At 42.1% G+C, this 17,381-nt stretch overlaps 2 protein-coding genes across 2 annotated transcripts in view; one reads left to right on the plus strand and one right to left on the minus strand.

Annotated features, from left to right (window-relative positions):
- The window catches only part of LOC116397462 (nardilysin-like), a 22,929-nt gene extending 15,096 nt beyond the window's left edge, over positions 1–7,833 (plus strand). The window contains exons 17-31 of the mRNA XM_031872897.1: positions 66–189; positions 689–775; positions 913–1,032; positions 1,634–1,685; positions 1,790–1,940; positions 2,207–2,334; positions 2,897–3,059; positions 3,565–3,596; positions 3,741–3,879; positions 5,139–5,186; positions 5,556–5,608; positions 5,694–5,777; positions 5,888–6,095; positions 6,538–6,627; positions 6,847–7,833. Coding sequence (XP_031728757.1) covers positions 66–189; positions 689–775; positions 913–1,032; positions 1,634–1,685; positions 1,790–1,940; positions 2,207–2,334; positions 2,897–3,059; positions 3,565–3,596; positions 3,741–3,879; positions 5,139–5,186; positions 5,556–5,608; positions 5,694–5,777; positions 5,888–6,095; positions 6,538–6,627; positions 6,847–7,059 — 1,692 coding nt within the window. The 3' untranslated portion in view covers positions 7,060–7,833. The remainder of the gene's footprint in view (positions 1–65; positions 190–688; positions 776–912; positions 1,033–1,633; positions 1,686–1,789; positions 1,941–2,206; positions 2,335–2,896; positions 3,060–3,564; positions 3,597–3,740; positions 3,880–5,138; positions 5,187–5,555; positions 5,609–5,693; positions 5,778–5,887; positions 6,096–6,537; positions 6,628–6,846) is intronic.
- A 2,376-nt stretch (positions 7,834–10,209) lies between these two features.
- The window catches only part of LOC116397473 (F-box-like/WD repeat-containing protein TBL1XR1), a 39,205-nt gene continuing 32,033 nt past the window's right edge, over positions 10,210–17,381 (minus strand). The window contains exons 9-16 of the mRNA XM_031872910.1: positions 17,227–17,324; positions 17,031–17,091; positions 16,820–16,941; positions 16,539–16,613; positions 15,924–16,051; positions 15,508–15,673; positions 14,901–15,002; positions 10,210–14,816 (exon numbers count right to left, since the gene is read on the minus strand). Coding sequence (XP_031728770.1) covers positions 14,790–14,816; positions 14,901–15,002; positions 15,508–15,673; positions 15,924–16,051; positions 16,539–16,613; positions 16,820–16,941; positions 17,031–17,091; positions 17,227–17,324 — 779 coding nt within the window. The 3' untranslated portion in view covers positions 10,210–14,789. The remainder of the gene's footprint in view (positions 14,817–14,900; positions 15,003–15,507; positions 15,674–15,923; positions 16,052–16,538; positions 16,614–16,819; positions 16,942–17,030; positions 17,092–17,226; positions 17,325–17,381) is intronic.

Consider the following 17,381-nt stretch of genomic DNA (forward strand, 5'->3'; position numbering starts at 1 on the left):
TGTGTGTGTGTGTGTGTGTGTGTGTGTGTGTGTGTGTGTGTGTGTGTTTTTATGTGTGTGTTCAGGTGATCAGTGCCGCTCTGTCCCCGCTGACTCCCGACAGAGCGAATCTGCTGCTGCTGTCGCCAGAGAACGAAGGTCAATGTCCACTCAGAGAGAAGTGGTTCGGTACCAGCTACAACATGGAGGGTACGACACACACACACGCACACACCAAAGTGTATTCTTTCTATACTCTTGTTTTCTGGTATCTTTATGCACTCAGTTTATTGTTGCCAGAGTTGCTGCAAACATATACTTGTGAGTGTAAATATCCATCCATCCCTTATCTGTACCCGCTTATTCTACTCAGGGCTGCGGGGGGGCTGAGGTAAATAAATACTGATATTTAATGTCAGTTGATATGAATTTGATATTTAATGATGCATTTTACGTATTACATATTCATCCTAAGATGTAGACACATGCATGTGTGAAACACCTACAGACAATGTCTGTATTGTTAAGTGCAGCTCATTTCCTGCTGAGTACTGAGAAAAATGAACTTGCATAATTTGGTCCGGGTGTCACCATGTGTCCTCTTGTTTACTCTTGAAATGAAAGGAGAATCTTTACCAGAGTTAAGCAACCAAATATAAGACAATTGTCCTTGAGTTAAACTTGGGGTGTGTTTGTTTTGTCTCATCAGACATCCTGGACGAGTGGGCTCAGCGCTGGTCGGGAGACTTCAAACTCAATCCTGAACTCCACCTTCCTGCTGAGAACAAATTCATCGGTCAGTACAATCACAACTATAGACGTGAATCCAACACCATCAGCTGGTCCATCAGATTCATGATGAAGTTCTTCTTCTTTTTTGTTCCTTTTTCTTTTGTTTTCTTTCCCCTCATCTTCTCCTTCTTTGTGCTGCAGCGTCTGATTTCGCCCTGAAGGAGTCCGACTGTCCGGACACCGAGTTTCCTGTCAGGATCACGAACAACGAGCGAGGCTGTATGTGGTACAAGAAGGACAACAAGTTCAAGATCCCCAAAGGTGAATGCAGGAAGTGTGAATGTTTGCAGGGCTGCCACTCAGTCAACACTTTCATTTTTTATTTATCTGCTGATGGTGAGGCTGCAGAATCTTTTAAATAACGTCTCAAAACTTTTTATTCCATTTGTTTTCCATTCCAGAACTTTTTAAATCCTGGTTCAGCCAGGTAAAGCACAGTGCTGTATACATGAACTGTATTTATTATTTTATTATTATTTATTACATTAAATGTGCTTAACTACTAAAACTGTTTGCATTCAGTTTATTCACTTTGCAGTTACTGTCTACCACATATAAATATCATTTGTCATATGTTTATATGTAGTCCTACATTTTAACTTCTGCACCATTTTATGAGAATTAGTTTTCTTTCTTTTTTTTTTTTTTTTTTTTTTTTTACTTGCATGATTATCTTTTTATACATATTTAATGAGCATCATTAGAGGCAGCCTGAGATCTAAAATTATTTTTTTCCAACAACTGCTCTTCTGCAATTGTTGTGCATATGACAATAAATAACTAGAAACTCAAACATGGGATTTTAAATGAAGGGAAATAATAAATACTAATTTAATGTGATCACATTTCTTCTGTCTTTCAGCTTATATTCGTTTCAACCTGATCTCCCCCATCATTCAGAAGAGTCCTGAGAAGTAAGAGACCGCTGAATCATCTTCAAATCAATAATCCAGGATTTGTCTTCCTACGACGACCACGGCTGTTGCTGTCGTGTTCACCCGTGTTCTTCCTCTTGCAGTCTGGTTCTGTTTGACGTCTTCGTGAACATCTTGGCTCACAACCTGGCGGAGCCGGCCTACGAGGCCGACGTGGCTCAGCTGGAGTACAAGCTGGTGGCCGGAGAGCACGGGCTGGTGATCCGACTGAAGGGCTTCAACCACAAACTGCCGGTGAGGATCGATCCATGCCAATCTGTTTGTTTCCCGTTCTACAGAGCCAGGGCTGGGAATGAACACCAGATGTTTTTTTCAGTGCGCGCGCACACACACACACACACACACACACAGAGCTAGCAGACTGCCAGGAGATATTTGATGAATCTCACAAAAAAGTGTATTCGATTAGAATCGCAGACTCCATCTTTAAGTGAGGTACTTGAGTAAATGCACTTCATTTCTCTCCACCTCATTGACTTCCCTGTTTGCTTGTTGTTCAGCTACTGTTGAAACTGATCGTGGATCATCTGGCAGACTTCAGAGCTGAGCCGGGCGTCTTCAACATGTTCACTGAGCAGCTGAAGAAAACCTACTTCAACATCCTCATCAAACCTGAGAGACTGGGCAAGTACGTCTGTCACTCACTCACTCTCACACTCTCACACACACACACACACACACACACACACACACACACACACACAGTCTTTTTATATAACCATCATAGAGTATAAATTTGTTATGATACGATTAGGATCTTCTATTTTCAATTTTTAATAATTCCATAAATTGTCAATTATTGACCAAAGTCTTTTTACTGCCTTCATTTGAAGCTTGGAGACAGGCCTTTGAATCCTCCTTGTTGTCTGATCTGCTCCTCTTAGCCCTGTTAAATGTTTGTTACTGCATTATGTTGTTAATACAAACTCTACACTTCCTGTATCCGTTTGAAATGATAAGCCCCGTAGAGTTTGAGTGGACAGAATCCCCTCATTTCCTAACGAGGCAGTGTTTAACTGTCCTCATTTTGTAGCTTCGTTGGGGAGACTCCATCATTGCAGCCTGGCTGCTCTCAGTTACAGTTACAATGGCAGAGTGTGCGTCTGTTAGAATGCACTCCCTGAGAAGCAGCTGGCTCTGTACAGAAGGTTACCTTCGACTTGTTTACCTCTCTATCCGTCTCTCTGCAGGGACGTGCGTCTGCTGATCCTGGAGCACTGCCGCTGGTCAGTCATTCAGAAGTACCAGGCCGTCACGAAGGGTCTGACCGTCGATGACCTCATCACCTTTGTCACTGGGCTGAAGGCGGAGCTGTACGTTGAGGGGCTGGTGCAGGGAAACTTCACCAGCACGGTGAGACACACCGAAATGCACAGCTGCAAAACCAAACACCTTTATTTTCAGTCAGTTCCCCCAAATAACAACAAAAATGTTCTCTCTACTCTTAGTTAGTTTTATTAAAAAAAAGTCCACAATCCAAATATATACACAAGGTTAGTAGTAAGGGTCAGAGGGTGCTCATATCTCAAAGCTGCTTATTGGTGAGTTGCATATAGATATGTATGAGAAATTGCATTAACAGTTGCTATCTATGTACAATATCAAATCTGAAGTACAGGTATATGGTTATTTAAGAAGTTCACACGTCTGTCTGAGATGTTGCACTGCAACTATTGATTCATTGTGTGGTCTACAAAACTCATTAAACATCTTGTTTTTGTTTTAAAACCCACAGATGTTCAGTCTACTTCAGTGTGGTGCACAGATGTTTCTATGTCCACTTGTTTTACTGAAGATTGGCTGTTGAGGTAACCGGGTTGAAAGCTTGTAATCTCACGCACCTTGTTTCCTCCAACAGGAGTCCAAAGAGTTTCTGCAGTACTTCATTGAGTGAGTACTCTGCATCATTTCTTCATTGCACTTTCAGTGTTTCTGGTTATGGAGGTTTTATTCAAAAGTCAAAATTATCTGATAAAGTTCAAGTTACTTAAATGTTGACACTTTTATAAATTGTCGTGTTAAACTGTAATCCAGTAAGCTCCAGTTCCAGTCTCTGTCGGCTGAGGTCCCGGTGTTGTTCCGGGTGGTGGAGCTCCCTCAGAAGCAACATCTCTGTAAAGTGAAATCTCTGAACAAAGGAGACGCCAACTCTGAGGTCACAGTCTACTATCAGGTAGGAGCACCGTGACACTTCTCACCCTCTCAGATGCACATACAGTTGTGTGAAAAAGTGTTTGCCCCCTTCCTGATTTCTTATTTTTTTGCATGTTTGTCACACTTAAATGTTTCAGATCATCAAACAAATTTAAATATTAGACAAAGATAACACAAGTAAACACAAAATGCAGTTTTTAAATGAAGGTTTTTATTATTAAGGGGGGAAAAAAAATCCAAACCTACATGGCCCTGTGTGAAAAAGTGATTGCCCCCTAAACCTAATAACTGGTTGGGCCACCCTTAGCAGCAACAACTGCAATCAAGCATTTGTGATAACTGGCAATGAGTCTTTTACAGCGCTGTAGAGGAATTTTGGCCCACTCATCTTTGCAGAATTGTTGTAATTCAGCCACATTGGAGGGTTTTCGAGCATGAACCGCCTTTTTAAGGTCATGCCACAGCATCTCAATCGGATTCAGGTCGGGACTTTGACTAGGCCAATCCAAAGTCTTCATTTTGTTTTTCTTAAGCCATTCAGAGGTGGACTTGCTGGTGTGTCCATTTACCACAGCAAGTCTTCCAGGTCCTGAAGCAGCAAAACAGCCCCAGACCATCACACTACCACCACCATATTTTACTGTTGGTATGATGTTCCTTTTCTGAAATGCTGTGTTACTTTTACGCCAGATGTAATGGGACATACACTTTCCAAAAAGTTCAACTTTTGTCTCGTCAGTCCACAGAGTATTTTCCCAAAAGTCTTGGGGATCATCAAGATGTTTTCTGGCAAAACTGAGACGAGCCTTTATGGTCTTTTTGCTCAGCAGTGGTTTTCGTCTTGGAACTCTGCCATGCAGGCCATTTTTGCCCAGTCTCTTTCTTATGGTGGAGTCATGAACACTGACCTTAATTGAGGCAAGTGAGGCCTGCAGTTCTTTGGATGTTGTTCTGGGGTCTTTTGTGACCTCTTGGATGATCTGAAACATTTAAGTGTGACAAACATGCAAAAAAATAAGAAATCAGGAAGGGGGCAAACACTTTTTCACACAACTGTATATTCCCATCTGTCGTGTTTTTGAAGGTTGAGTTTACACAAACCTCTTCTTCAGTCTGCTCATGCAGAGTGTTTCAGTTTTAAATGCCAAGATTTCAAGATATCAGCAGCGGAGCAATGATGGTGTATTTAAGAATTGCACCACTAATGTGGCGTCTGGTCTTCCTTTTCTTTTTACTCTCTGCTCTTGTTGACGCGTCCACATCTGGATTGTGTTGCAGTCGGGCCTGAAGAACCTCAGAGAACACACTCTGATGGAGCTGATGGTGGTGAGTGTTTTTACCACCATCTCACCGACACTAGTGACAACATACAGAGTCCCCTCTTGTCCCAGAAAACACTTTGATATAAGTTCTGCTGGGTGAAATTCACGGTTTTATTTATTTTTATGAATTAATCAGAGTACTCACAAGAACGTAGCACTATCATAACGCTAGATGTTGTTTGAATTCATGAATCATTCTCTAAAGTGTTTGTTAACAGTATTATAAATCAGCTGACAGTTTCACTGTTAGATTTAAAACAATAAAAAAGTACTCCAGCTGTTTTGCTGTCGATATTAAAATGAAACCAGGTGTGTTGTTGTAAAATGTGCATCCATCAGGCTCACAGTGCATGTCATTGGGCTACTTCCACAGATGCACATGGAGGAGCCCTGCTTTGACTTCCTCAGGACGAAGGAGACACTGGGGTCAGTGGCAGTCATTTGTGCTGAGTGTGCAGATCAGTAATGTGCGCTCACAGCTGTTTAATCACCAAACCTCATGATCCCTCAGGTACCAGGTGTACCCGACCTGCAGGAACACCTCGGGGGTGCTGGGATTCTCCGTCACCGTGGAAACACAGGCCACTAAGTTCAGGTGAGTCGACCTTTGACCGTTGCGGCTGGTGTGATGCCTGGATGGTGTCTAGTTGTCTCCTGTGTTTGCTTCTTTCCCTGTTTTAAAAACGCTCCTCTTCCTCCTCGCAGCACCGAGTTGGTGGAGGCGAAGATCGAGGAGTTCCTGGTCAGCTTCGGGGAGCGTTTGTCCGGTCTGAGCGAGGAGGCCTTCAGGACTCAGGTGACGGCTCTCATCAAGCTGAAGGAGTGCGAGGACGCTCACCTGGGAGAGGAGGTGGACCGCAACTGGTTTGAGGTTGTCACACAGCAGTACGTCTTCAAGAGGCTCAACAAGGAGGTGAGACACCTGCTCTCGCTCTCGCTCTCTCTCTCTCTCTCTCTCTTCCTTGCTCTCTGTCTCTACCTCTCGTTCTCCATCTCCCTAGTTCTCTCATTGTCTCTCTCTCCGGGTGCTCTTCATTATACTGACGGACCTCCTGCCTTCTCTCACTCGCGTCTCTTCCTCACTTCTTAGCTAGTGAGAGGGAGGTGCAAGTATGAGAAGTGAGGCCGGAGTCAAGAGATTCATTTGAGAAGTTTCTAGGTCATTGGGTGCACAGCGCTAAGCCGAATCAATTCTTATAAAATAGTCCTGCGATGTAATAATAAGTGTAAAATACTTTTCTCTTCATACATGGATATAGTGTGTATCAGAAACAGTGTGGAGGTGGTTACAGTTGGTGTGGATGCTGGTTGTGGTCCTGCTCTGTGGTTCTAACCTGTTGTGGCCTCCGCTGCAGATCGAGGCTCTGAAGCTGTTCTCTCAGGAGGAGCTGGTCTTCTGGTTCCTCCAACACAGAAACGCCAGCAGCAGGAAGATCAGTGTACATGTAAGTCTTTGGGATCATTTCAATTGTAGACAAAAAAAATACTCAATAAGTACATCTGCTGTAGTCACAAGTTTCCTTGTGCTACATTTTTGTTGTCGGTACAGAAAAATGGTTTGACAGAGCCAGGTTTAAAGAACACAGTACTTTGAGTCGAGGAACTGTTTCCAATCCGAGGAAGAGCAAATAAACGGTCTTCAACATGTTGGTTTTCTCGGTTAGGTCGTTGGTTTTGGGGTGGAGGAGAACGACCCACCAGAACCAAGCAGCGCCGACAACCCCGACATCCCGGCCTCCTCGTCCTACGGTGAAGTGTGCGAGCTGACCTTCCTGCCGACCTCCTCGCCGCTGCTCAAGGACACCGCGCTCATCAGCGACATCAGAGCCTTCACCTCCTCCCTCCCGCTCCACCCCTACCACAAAATCCTCAGCTAGGCCACTCCCACTGGAGACCGACAGGACGGGACTAAAGGCCTTCTTGTGTTAATAATAGTTAAGTAACCATGTTAACAGCTAGCATCGATGTCTGATCGAAGAGGACACTTTTAGGACGGGCGTTTCACGTGTTTAGTTCCTTTGTTTTATGTACTCGCAGAAAACAAAGGAACTAAAACGGTATTAAAAACGCTGCATTCTCATGCCTTTGGAAAAATATAAAGTGTAACTGTGGACACATATTTTAAAAGCATCTCATGCTCAAACGTTTTATGACGGTTGAAATAATACACAGAAAACTTTAAAATGCAGAAAATAACTTCTTTTTTTTTATGTAGCATAACGGCTCAACATATACAAGCAAATAAGGAACTGAGTCGACACAAACTAAAGTATAAACAACTCATATCAAAACTGCTATAAAATACTGTTCAGCTCACATGTCAGGCGTCATATGATTCTTGGGAGTTTCAGACAAAGTTGGGTATTATGAAAAATATTTTCGTTGTTACTGTGAAGAAGCTGAACAGAACCACGTCTCAGCATTCTGATGGATTCAGATTAGTCCGATTGTTCATTTAGTTTTGAGATGAAGTGACTGCAGCGTGATGACTCAGGGCTCTGCTTTAAAACACATGAAACGTCACAGAAGGGCAGGATTATCATTTCAATGTAGGTGCCAGTACCACTGTTAAATAATTTATTTCTTCTGGGTTTACATATACGTGTTCATACTGTAATCATGGATGATGTGAATAAAATAAATGTATAGACGAGCTGTATCTGGTGACAGAAGATGTGTTTTCACTCAGAATGTCGGGCAGTAGTTTGTGGAGACTGGACGGTGACATCAAAATTATTTTAATGAATTAATAACTGCATTCCTATTAAAACTAACGTAATTGAATGTTTGAGTTAAGAGTTTTGTTTATTATGTCCACACGTCCCTGTGGACAAAAGTAGTAGTGTCTCCAATCACCAGTGTCCCTTTAGAAAACCTCATTTTACAGCAGAAGGGGTCCCACAGTCCTGGTTCTCCAGTGCCCCCCTTCCCTCCAGCAATACGGCCAGGGTCTCCAGCAACATGGTCTCTGGGTTTGGTCCCAGCGGGGCTCGGCTCCTAGCAGGAGGAGGATACACTGCTGCCGGGCGCTAAGCTCTCCTCTCACCAGAGTTTACAAGTTCAGGTTGAAAGCTGCAGCAAAGCTGGATCTGGGTCTGGAGTCTGAGCTGAAGGAGTTTCTGGTGAACCTGCATGATTTTGCGCTAAACCAGAGGCACCGAGGGAAAACTTTATAGAAATAGCCAATCTTCTCGCTGATGGTCTCGTCTTAAACAACTTATAAAGGTCATATAGAGGCATGGGCATTACATTGAGACGGATTCATAACAAGTTGGAAGTTTCTCACAGTAACTAAGTAAGTCAAAGAAAATTCATAGTATCGTCATAAAAAGTGTGTTAAAAAAAAGTCATAGTAAAGTTTATTGAAAGTAAAAAAAAGCCATAGTATATTTCGACAAAAGTAAAAAAAAAAAAGTAATTATGTAGTTTATAGAAAAATGTCATTAAAAATGTCATAGTATATTACGTCGAAAAAAATCCTAGTGTAGTATAGCATGTCAAAAAAATCGTATGTTTCAAAAAAGTAATGGTAATGTATTTTTAAAAATCATAAAAAAGTAATATGTCAAAAAAGAATCTACATCTTATACTTGTAAAAACAATCATAAAAAGTAAGTCTTAAAAAACCCACTAAGTATTTCAGTATTTCAAAGGTGAACACAAGTCAAAGCAAGTCAAGATGTATGTAAAATAAAAATCATACTATGTCATTAAATAGCCATTGTATAGCATGTTGAAATTATTACGTTTTTAAAGTCATCGTATACTATATCAAAAAAGTATTAACGAATACCATATTATTTAAAAAAAGTAAAAGAATAGTACGTTGGAAAAATTCATAAAAAGCAAGTTATTAAATATTTCATTAAAAAAGCCACAGTTAAAAGGCCAAAAAGTCAGATTGCATTTTTTACGACTTATTTTTCTCAATATTATACAAAGTATAATGTGTCAAGATATGTCACAAAAATAAATAAAAAAGCTATGGGTTAGTATATCAAATATGAAGTCATACTTATAGTATGTCGACAAAAAGTAATAAAAAAGCCATATTATGTAGAAAAAGTAATATTACAATTTGTTGGAAAACGTAAACATAAAAAGTCATGCCCACGTGTCCTCTCTGCTTTATAAATCTGATGAAATGAAAAGTGCTGAAGTTTTACAAAGTTTCATGAATGTACTATACTAACTATAAAAAATATAAATACGTTTTGATGAAAAAGTACATAAACTATAGGTTGAGTCTATCGATGCACTTTGCAGAGAATAAAAACGGTATTTATTTAATAAAAATGGAACTAGGTTTCGGTTCAGACATGATTGCTCTCCATTTATCCTCCCTGTGCACAAACAAACCTAGATATCAAGTTAGAAAATGACAGTCTATAAAGTCACATAATTATTTTGATCATTTGTTGCAAAATGAGTTTCACCACTGCCCTTTCTCAAATGATCCCAGGCCCGGTGGCGGTTCGCAGCACAGGAATCCTCTACTCTGGTGAACTACAGTTTGTTCTGTCCAACGCTATTCCACCAACATTCAGTCCGGTCTTACTTTTGTTTCCATCTGCAGGAGGAACAAACCCTATACAACTAACAACTAACAAGTAATTTAGCTGTAGATTCCAGTGTGTGCAGTCCACTAACTCTACAGTCCTAGATGACTGAGCGGAGCCAGTGGGAAGCTCCTGTGAGGTTTCATTATCTCCCACTTTGAAAATCCCTGATTTTAAAATGTACGCTGAGGAAGAAGCACGTCTCTTTAGTGTCGTGTCGGATGTGCAGCACAGACAGCACGAGCATGAGGATGGGAACATGAGGGAGGTTCAAGCTCTTTGAAATCAGTGTTTTATTGGTTTAATAAAGCCATTCATAAAGTATGTTTCGACATGAATAACACATGGATTCATGATTGTCACTGACACAGTACTGTTACTCCAGGATGGTAGTTCAGCGCCGACACTACGCAGCATTTTCTCTCTCACACACACACACACACACACACACAAATAAAAACTCAAAACTCTTATCAAAATATATTTTATTCTGGACTTTTGTTTTACTGATCTGACTTCAATGATAACAGACCAATGTGATGCGAGTTGCAGAAGAAGAGAAAAGAAGAAAAGTCACAAAGGCTGTGAGACCTCATGGGAGAGCTGCTGCTTAGACCAACATGTCTGTTGTGGTGGCACAAATAAAAGGTTGACTCAGCGACATTAGCCATGTGGGCCCAGACACACTGACGGCACAGACCTAAGGGTGGCAGGAAGTTGCCCGCGTGAGAAATTTTCATTTAACTTTTGGCTCAAGTGCTTTAAATACAAGGAAGAAAAAAAAGTGATGAAATAGTGCACAGGACTCTTAAAAGGAAAACATGAAATCTCTGTAAGTCCATTAGTAAAAAACGCCCAATTTATTACAGACGGATACAAGAGAAAATAAATGGATTTGCAGTTTGTTTGTCAGAAGCAGAGCTCTGGAGGCAGATTTCATATTCTTTGTTTAATTAAACCTTTGAGTGAAGCCAACCTAAAGCTTAAACTTTTACAAACTTAAATTGTTACGAGAAAATATAACCAAAAATATGGAAATAAGTTCAACAACTCCAGATGAGCCTGGAGGATTTGTCTGCCTTTTCATTTCAAATATTACCAGAGAATAAATGTTTCTTCAGCTGCGGTCAATGAGGCTTACGATATTTTTAGCACAGAAAAAGAATATGTAGTTTGCGTATTTATAATAACTCTTATGTATTTATTTGCTTCTTTACTGCCCAAGTGACTAGTCCCATCATTAGTACCATCACCAAACAGCCAATAAGAAATCACCTTCTGAAAGGGAACCTCACGGTTCACAGGCTGGATGAGCATGCAGGTGAAGCTGAGGCTGCACAGCAGAGAGGACGCGAGCGCACAGAGCAACCACACAATCACATGACAATCACATGACTGAGCAGAGAACAGATTTTTTTTATATTTTCTAAGAAAATCCTTCAGGTGCTAAAAGTTTATTTTATAAAATATAATCAATTATGCAAAATAATCATTTTCTGTGCTCACAATACCCGACTGTGCACAACCAATTCAGACTCAAATGTTAAGTCCTTATTTAACCAATGAGATTAAATCTGCTTCCAGAGCAACTCTCTCTGAATCCTCACTGGACACAGACGAACACAAAGGGGGAACCAGAAACATTCCCAAGAGTCCTGGCTTGATAAAAAAAATAATAAAAAATTACAATTTTATTCAATTTAAAGTAACTTTTCCTTTGTAAATTGTTTTCTTTGTAAGCCAAGAAGAAAGTCATTCTCATCTGGGACCGAGTTTCCCCAAAAGATAAAAGTAAAATAAAAAGTGAAGCATGTCTTTATTAAAACTTAATTTAGTGGTCAGTCGCTCCTCTGGGACAACTCTTCACACGCTCGGTGCCTCGCTCAGCCTCACATAACAGGGTCGCCCTTTACTGTTTGCAATAGCATCAAAGTAACAAAACAAACTCTTTCAAATGTAGAGAACATGGAAATTAACACCGCCAAGAAATCATCAATTCACTTCTTTTTTTTTTCAAATCTACAAAGAAATTACAAAAATGTAACTATAATTTGTGTTTAAAAGAGTATAAAATGTCTCGTCAGCAAGGAACCTCAGTCAAGTGTGAGCAGAATGTTGACGGGGAAGAAAGCAACAAGAATGGAGGCGATTTAAAGACATTTAACACAGCTCGACATCTTCTGTTCATTCACCAGGACGGTCATGCTGTGGATAAAATACTGCAACATGTGACCTTTAGCTTCTTCAGATCTTTGTATCTCTGTTTCTTTCAGAAGTGTAGTTATAAACACACTTTGTGACAAGCAGCTGCTAATAAAAACAGACAAAAATGAAAATGGCCAGATATTGCTTTAATGTTTGGATCTGCTTTTGAGCTCGATTCTGAATCGCAACCTTGTGCCAGGGATCAGCCAGTAAGATTCAACAGGGGAATAAAACCATTGGCTGCGTTATTAAAGGCATAAGAAAGCATGAAGAGGGAAACATATAGAACGTGACGTCTCTCTCTTTCTAAGTAAAGGCAGCCAAAACTCACTGAAGCCCTCGACTCCATCCCAGGGAAATGTGGGTGGTCGTATTATTAAAACAGTTTGAAAACATTCTTTAGATTGAGGTTTGGAGGCAGAGCTGCTCTGGAATCACTACGTTATGGTTTATCTGAAACCTTCAACAGGGCAGAGCCAAAGAACACAAGCTGGCCCACCGGAAGTCGAAATATTTGTCAAAATACAATTTAAAAGACATCAGTGGTTCCGGGACGACACGGCTAGCATCGCGCTGCTCCCCTCTACAAAAAGCGTTTTGGGATTTTCATTTTTTTGGAATACTGCATAAAAACTACTCTGTGGCAAACGCAGGTTTACGACACTTACATGTTCTGTTCAACAAGATACTCTTCACAAATGAGCACTTCATGGTTTTTTTGACGCGTAGATGGAATTGCCAGAAGTAAAGCGCTAACGTGAGGCTATGACGTGTTCAATGTGACGACGTTTAGTCTCATGTAGACACTTGTTAGCAACCGCCTCTTTATAAAAAAACTAAACTACATCGGCATTCAAACTTGGCCCCTCCTCCCCGTCTCATCGAGCAAGCACGTGTTAACCACAGACCGTATTTCACTACCAACCATCCCATAATCCCCCCGACTTTGTGACAAGGGAACCAGAAGTGCAAACATGGCGACTCCTCTCTGATCGCCCGCGCACCGCTTCTTTTAGAAGTTGGCTCTGATTAAGCCGGCCAGCTCAGTACAGCCAGGCCACGTCCAAACTAAATAATGCACTTCGCGAACCACTTTATCAGAGTTCCTGAACGCTCCTCAGTGCTCTCAAAGGCTGCATTTGATTAGGTACTGATGAGATGCAACGTTGGTATACAAAAACCTTAATTTAATGTCAGTTCTGTGGGTGAACTATTTAGTGTTCGTTCTGTAGACTGAGGGGGTGAGTTCAGAAACAGCTTGACCGCCTTCTTAATGCTGCGTTCAGGCCGAGTGAGCCAAACCGTTACAGACAGCCTCCTGGATAAACTACAACATAAACTCGTCGCAAAATGACTGCAAAGCAACCATTGCTGGCAGTCGTGTGTACATAATGAACTTTTAACTCCAACTGTAACTGTTCAGCTCATCAAAAAGGAAGTACAAACCGCTCGTGTGTATTTGGTTTCAGTTGTTTACGAACAAATACACAACATAATAACAAAAGGGCTCATTGAGGCTCCTGGAACAATGCGAGAAAGCTCCCCGGTGGACACACAGTAGCGTTCTACGATCGTTGTGCGATTGCAGCAACAGAGCTCAGCTCTACAGTCTTTGACGTCGTCGACCTCTTTTACCCGATGGGTGTTTTCTTTGGCTCGACCCATCTGCTCTTTATTCACTGGGATTATTTCTGCCTCCAGAACATCTGCATGAACGAAACGTGGAGCAACACTTCAGGGCATCGTGATTTGAGGGTCGATCAAATTAGAAATGTTTGAAGTCTTCCAGATGATGCGTAAAACACACTCGCACACAAAAACTGCTGGAATCCTACTGGCTGAGGACCTGACGACGGTTGCATTAATACAACTCAGATTTAGACAAGTGGAGGTCAGCTTCTGGCCAATTGAAACTTTTTCCATCACACAAGTAGCTGCTATGGCCGAAGGGTCCAGAGAGGAGAACTGTGGGTAAAACATCTGGATCAAATAGTGCACAGAGGAGCCGTTTCTTTAAAGCATCTAGACGTACATCAGCTGTGTCATCTGGCTGTACAGAGGGAGTCCAGAGTTCACATGAACTACTCCACTCGGTTAACCGTTTGACCAAACTCACACCTGCAGAAACCACCGCTGACATACAGGAGAATAAAAGCCTTGGGATTTGCCACCTTGTTTTGAAATCATGACGAGGACACAGTTTTTTTGAGAACTGCTTGGTGTGCATGTCCGAGCGTGTTTATATGTATGTTCTTCTCCAATCAATGAAACTCTGACCCGACCAGCCCGCCCCCTCCCCCGAAGATAAAAAATATAAAAACATTGAAACAAGAGATCTGAAATTTAAAAAAACTAAGTGCCATCCTATTTTATGGTGGAGAAGTTGATATGTCTTCACAATGAGATCCAACTAGTAACAAAGAGCAACACTTTTTTCATTGTTTTTCATTTTGATGACGATGAGCATGGTTTAAAGATCAAAAAAGCAAAATAGCTTCCAAATTTTGGTACATATACGGATCTGTAACTTTTTTTTTTTTTGTCTATCAGTTTTTTTTTTCGTTTTTTCTCTGCGTCCCTTCTGCATTTCTGTAAGAGTCTGCACAGATAGAGAGGGGCGCTTCCATCCGCCCGTTTATCCGTCTGTCCGTTTGTCCGTTCATCCCCCCGTGGTCTGGACCTGCTGTGTCAAGTGCTTGCTTCCTGTTCCCGTTCCCTGCTTCCTGTCTGTCGGTGGGCGGGGCCATAGTCGTAAGCGAGAGCAGTACGCAGGGCAGGCAGGGACAGTCATTTGGCTATGTACACATTCATGGTCGGTCCATGGCTTCCAACAAACAGCGGCACTATTTCCGAAGGTCTAGTACACACACCTGGGACGAGAAGAGGACGGATATCAAAAACCTTCACAATAAAAGCTTGAGAACATCCACCCAAACAGTCCGGCGTGTACTTACAGATCCGTCTGATGCGCTGGCTCCCACTTTGTCCCCCGCTGCATTCCAGCAAACCTCAAAGATTCCTCCCGTCCCTCTGTAACTGTGGACTAGAGCGCCCGTCTGTAGCACAAAGAGAGGGGGGACAGATATTAGGTTTTGGGCCGTTTACGGGAAGAAAAAAAACAACATAAAACAACACAGCAGGAGCCTTAAAACTGCTGTAGTTGCATTATATTTTTGGCCACATGGGGGCAGCAGCTAAGCGTCTGTTCACCTGGTGAACGTGAGCCCAACATTCAACTCGGTCTCTTTAGCTGCAGTTGGTTTATTAAAACTTTGTTCAATGAAAAATGCTGCAGCTGGAAAATTATTGGATGACAAGCTTACACTATAAAATGTTTCTTGGTTTGTTACACATTCAAGCCGTTAATATAACTAATATTTGGTGGTGCAGCTTTGAAGTACCACTTTCAGCACAAAAATGATTCCTAAAATCTGTGTACACTGTACAAAATGAAAGCACAGAGGGATCAGTGAAGTGACACGTTCAATAAAAAGGTATGGACACTGTCTTAAGGTGAACCGGTCACAAACACGCCCCCCCCCCCCCCCTCGTTCTCCGTACCTGTGTATTCCAGATGTGCACGCATTTGTCAAAGGAGCCACTGGCCAGATGCCGACCATCGGGGCTGAAAGCCACGCTGTAGACGGGCTCCTGGTGCTTAGTCAGCGTGTGGATACAGATGCCTCTCTCCACGTCCCAAAGACGAACTGTGGAGTCAAACGATGCACTGTGGAAGTAAGACACCGGGACAGACGGGGTTAAAGAGGTGCTGATGTTCGGAAAATGGAGCTTAATTGTGCAAAATGTGCACTTATAAAGAGTATTGTGCAAAGTTTAGATTACCAGGGCAAAGTAATGCACTCTGCTTCTCTGCTGCGCTCAATCAAAACTTAAAGACAGACGTGTGCAGATTGTTTTGGCTCCAGCAGAGTGTGAAACACTGCTCCACGCGTTAGCTTTGGCTAACAGACGCTCACCTAGCTAGCATGAGATTGGCGCTGGGGTTGTTGGTTCCAGGCCCGGTGGGACTCCATTTGATGGTGTAGATTTCTTTACTGTGGGCCTGCAGGTCATGGACACACGAGTCCTGCTTCATACTCCAGATCTGAAAACAAACCACAGAACGTTATCCTTGTACCCACTGTGGTTGATCATTACATCACTAGTGTGTCAACACGCACACACACACACACACACACACACACACACACACACACACACACACGTCCTGCCTCCTCCCTAAGAGACGTGAACTAAATGGCTGCCCAAAAGAAGAAGATGTTTGGGTTTTTACAGAGCAAAGCGGGAATAATCTTAGGATAGCATCTTCCTCTCGATGAGCATGGGGAACTCAAAATCTGTCACTCAAAAACAGAACTTGTTGTTGTGTTTCCAACAGCAGAAATGGCTTCCCGAAATGTGAGTGCAGAGGACATTATGGACGAAGATAAATATTCAGCCGCAGCTTCAAATTTCCCCTGTAAGTGCCACTGAGGTGGACTTTCCCGAATCCCCAGTCATCATTAACTCATCATTACTTTTCTTTATGGTAGCAGCGATAGCGGCCGTCTCAGACTGTGTTTCTCTCTCACCTTCAACGTCATGTCGTCTGAGCAGGAGGCGAGCAGGTTCCCTGTGGGATCCCACTTGATTGCATTTACTTCATTCTGGAGAGAGAGAAGAGAGAGACCTTGTCTGTGATGCATGTACAGTATCTTGATTTATGTTAACCCTGGATCCAGGTTAATGCTAACAAATACCCTCATCCAAAGCAGTTTAGACCAAATATCCCTGTGAACAGTGACAGTAACACCTTTTTCTATTCCTTCAGAAGTTACACATGTGTCACTACATAGACAAACACTCCACTTACTGTGTGTCCCTGGAATGTTTTAATGGGTCGGTCCTGTCCCAGTTTACAGACGTGGATGCACATGTCCGTACTACAGGAGGCAAACGTGTTGTTGCTCTGCCAATCAACGTCTAGTGCCGGAGCTGAGGGGGACGGAAAGACGGACGTTAGCGAGATCAAAATGCGAAGCTTGAAAATAATTCTTAAGTGACAAGAAGTGATGCTGCTGTACCTGAATGGAAGGGAAACTGTTGTTTGGCTTCTCCTGTATGGGCATCCCATATGATTGTTGTCTGGCAGGACACATGCACATGTATAGTTAGAGCTAACAATGACTACACAGTGCAGTTATTTGATCAACTTATTAAAACGGTACATGAGAGGTCATGCTAGCAGGTATTCAACACGTTGATTTAGAGCTGCTTTACCTTGTCTACTCCTGCACTCAGGATAAAATTGCCTTTTTTGTTCCACTTAAGGGCAAAAATGGGACCTTTGTGCTGACCAAGTGTACTAGCCAGGTTCCCTGTGGAGCAACACACACACACACACACACACACACACACACACACACACACACACA

The sequence above is a fragment of the Anarrhichthys ocellatus genome, unplaced genomic scaffold, assembly GCF_004355925.1.
Source record: "Anarrhichthys ocellatus isolate YVR2014 unplaced genomic scaffold, GSC_Weel_1.0 scaffold67, whole genome shotgun sequence".
NCBI lineage: Eukaryota > Metazoa > Chordata > Actinopteri > Perciformes > Anarhichadidae > Anarrhichthys > Anarrhichthys ocellatus.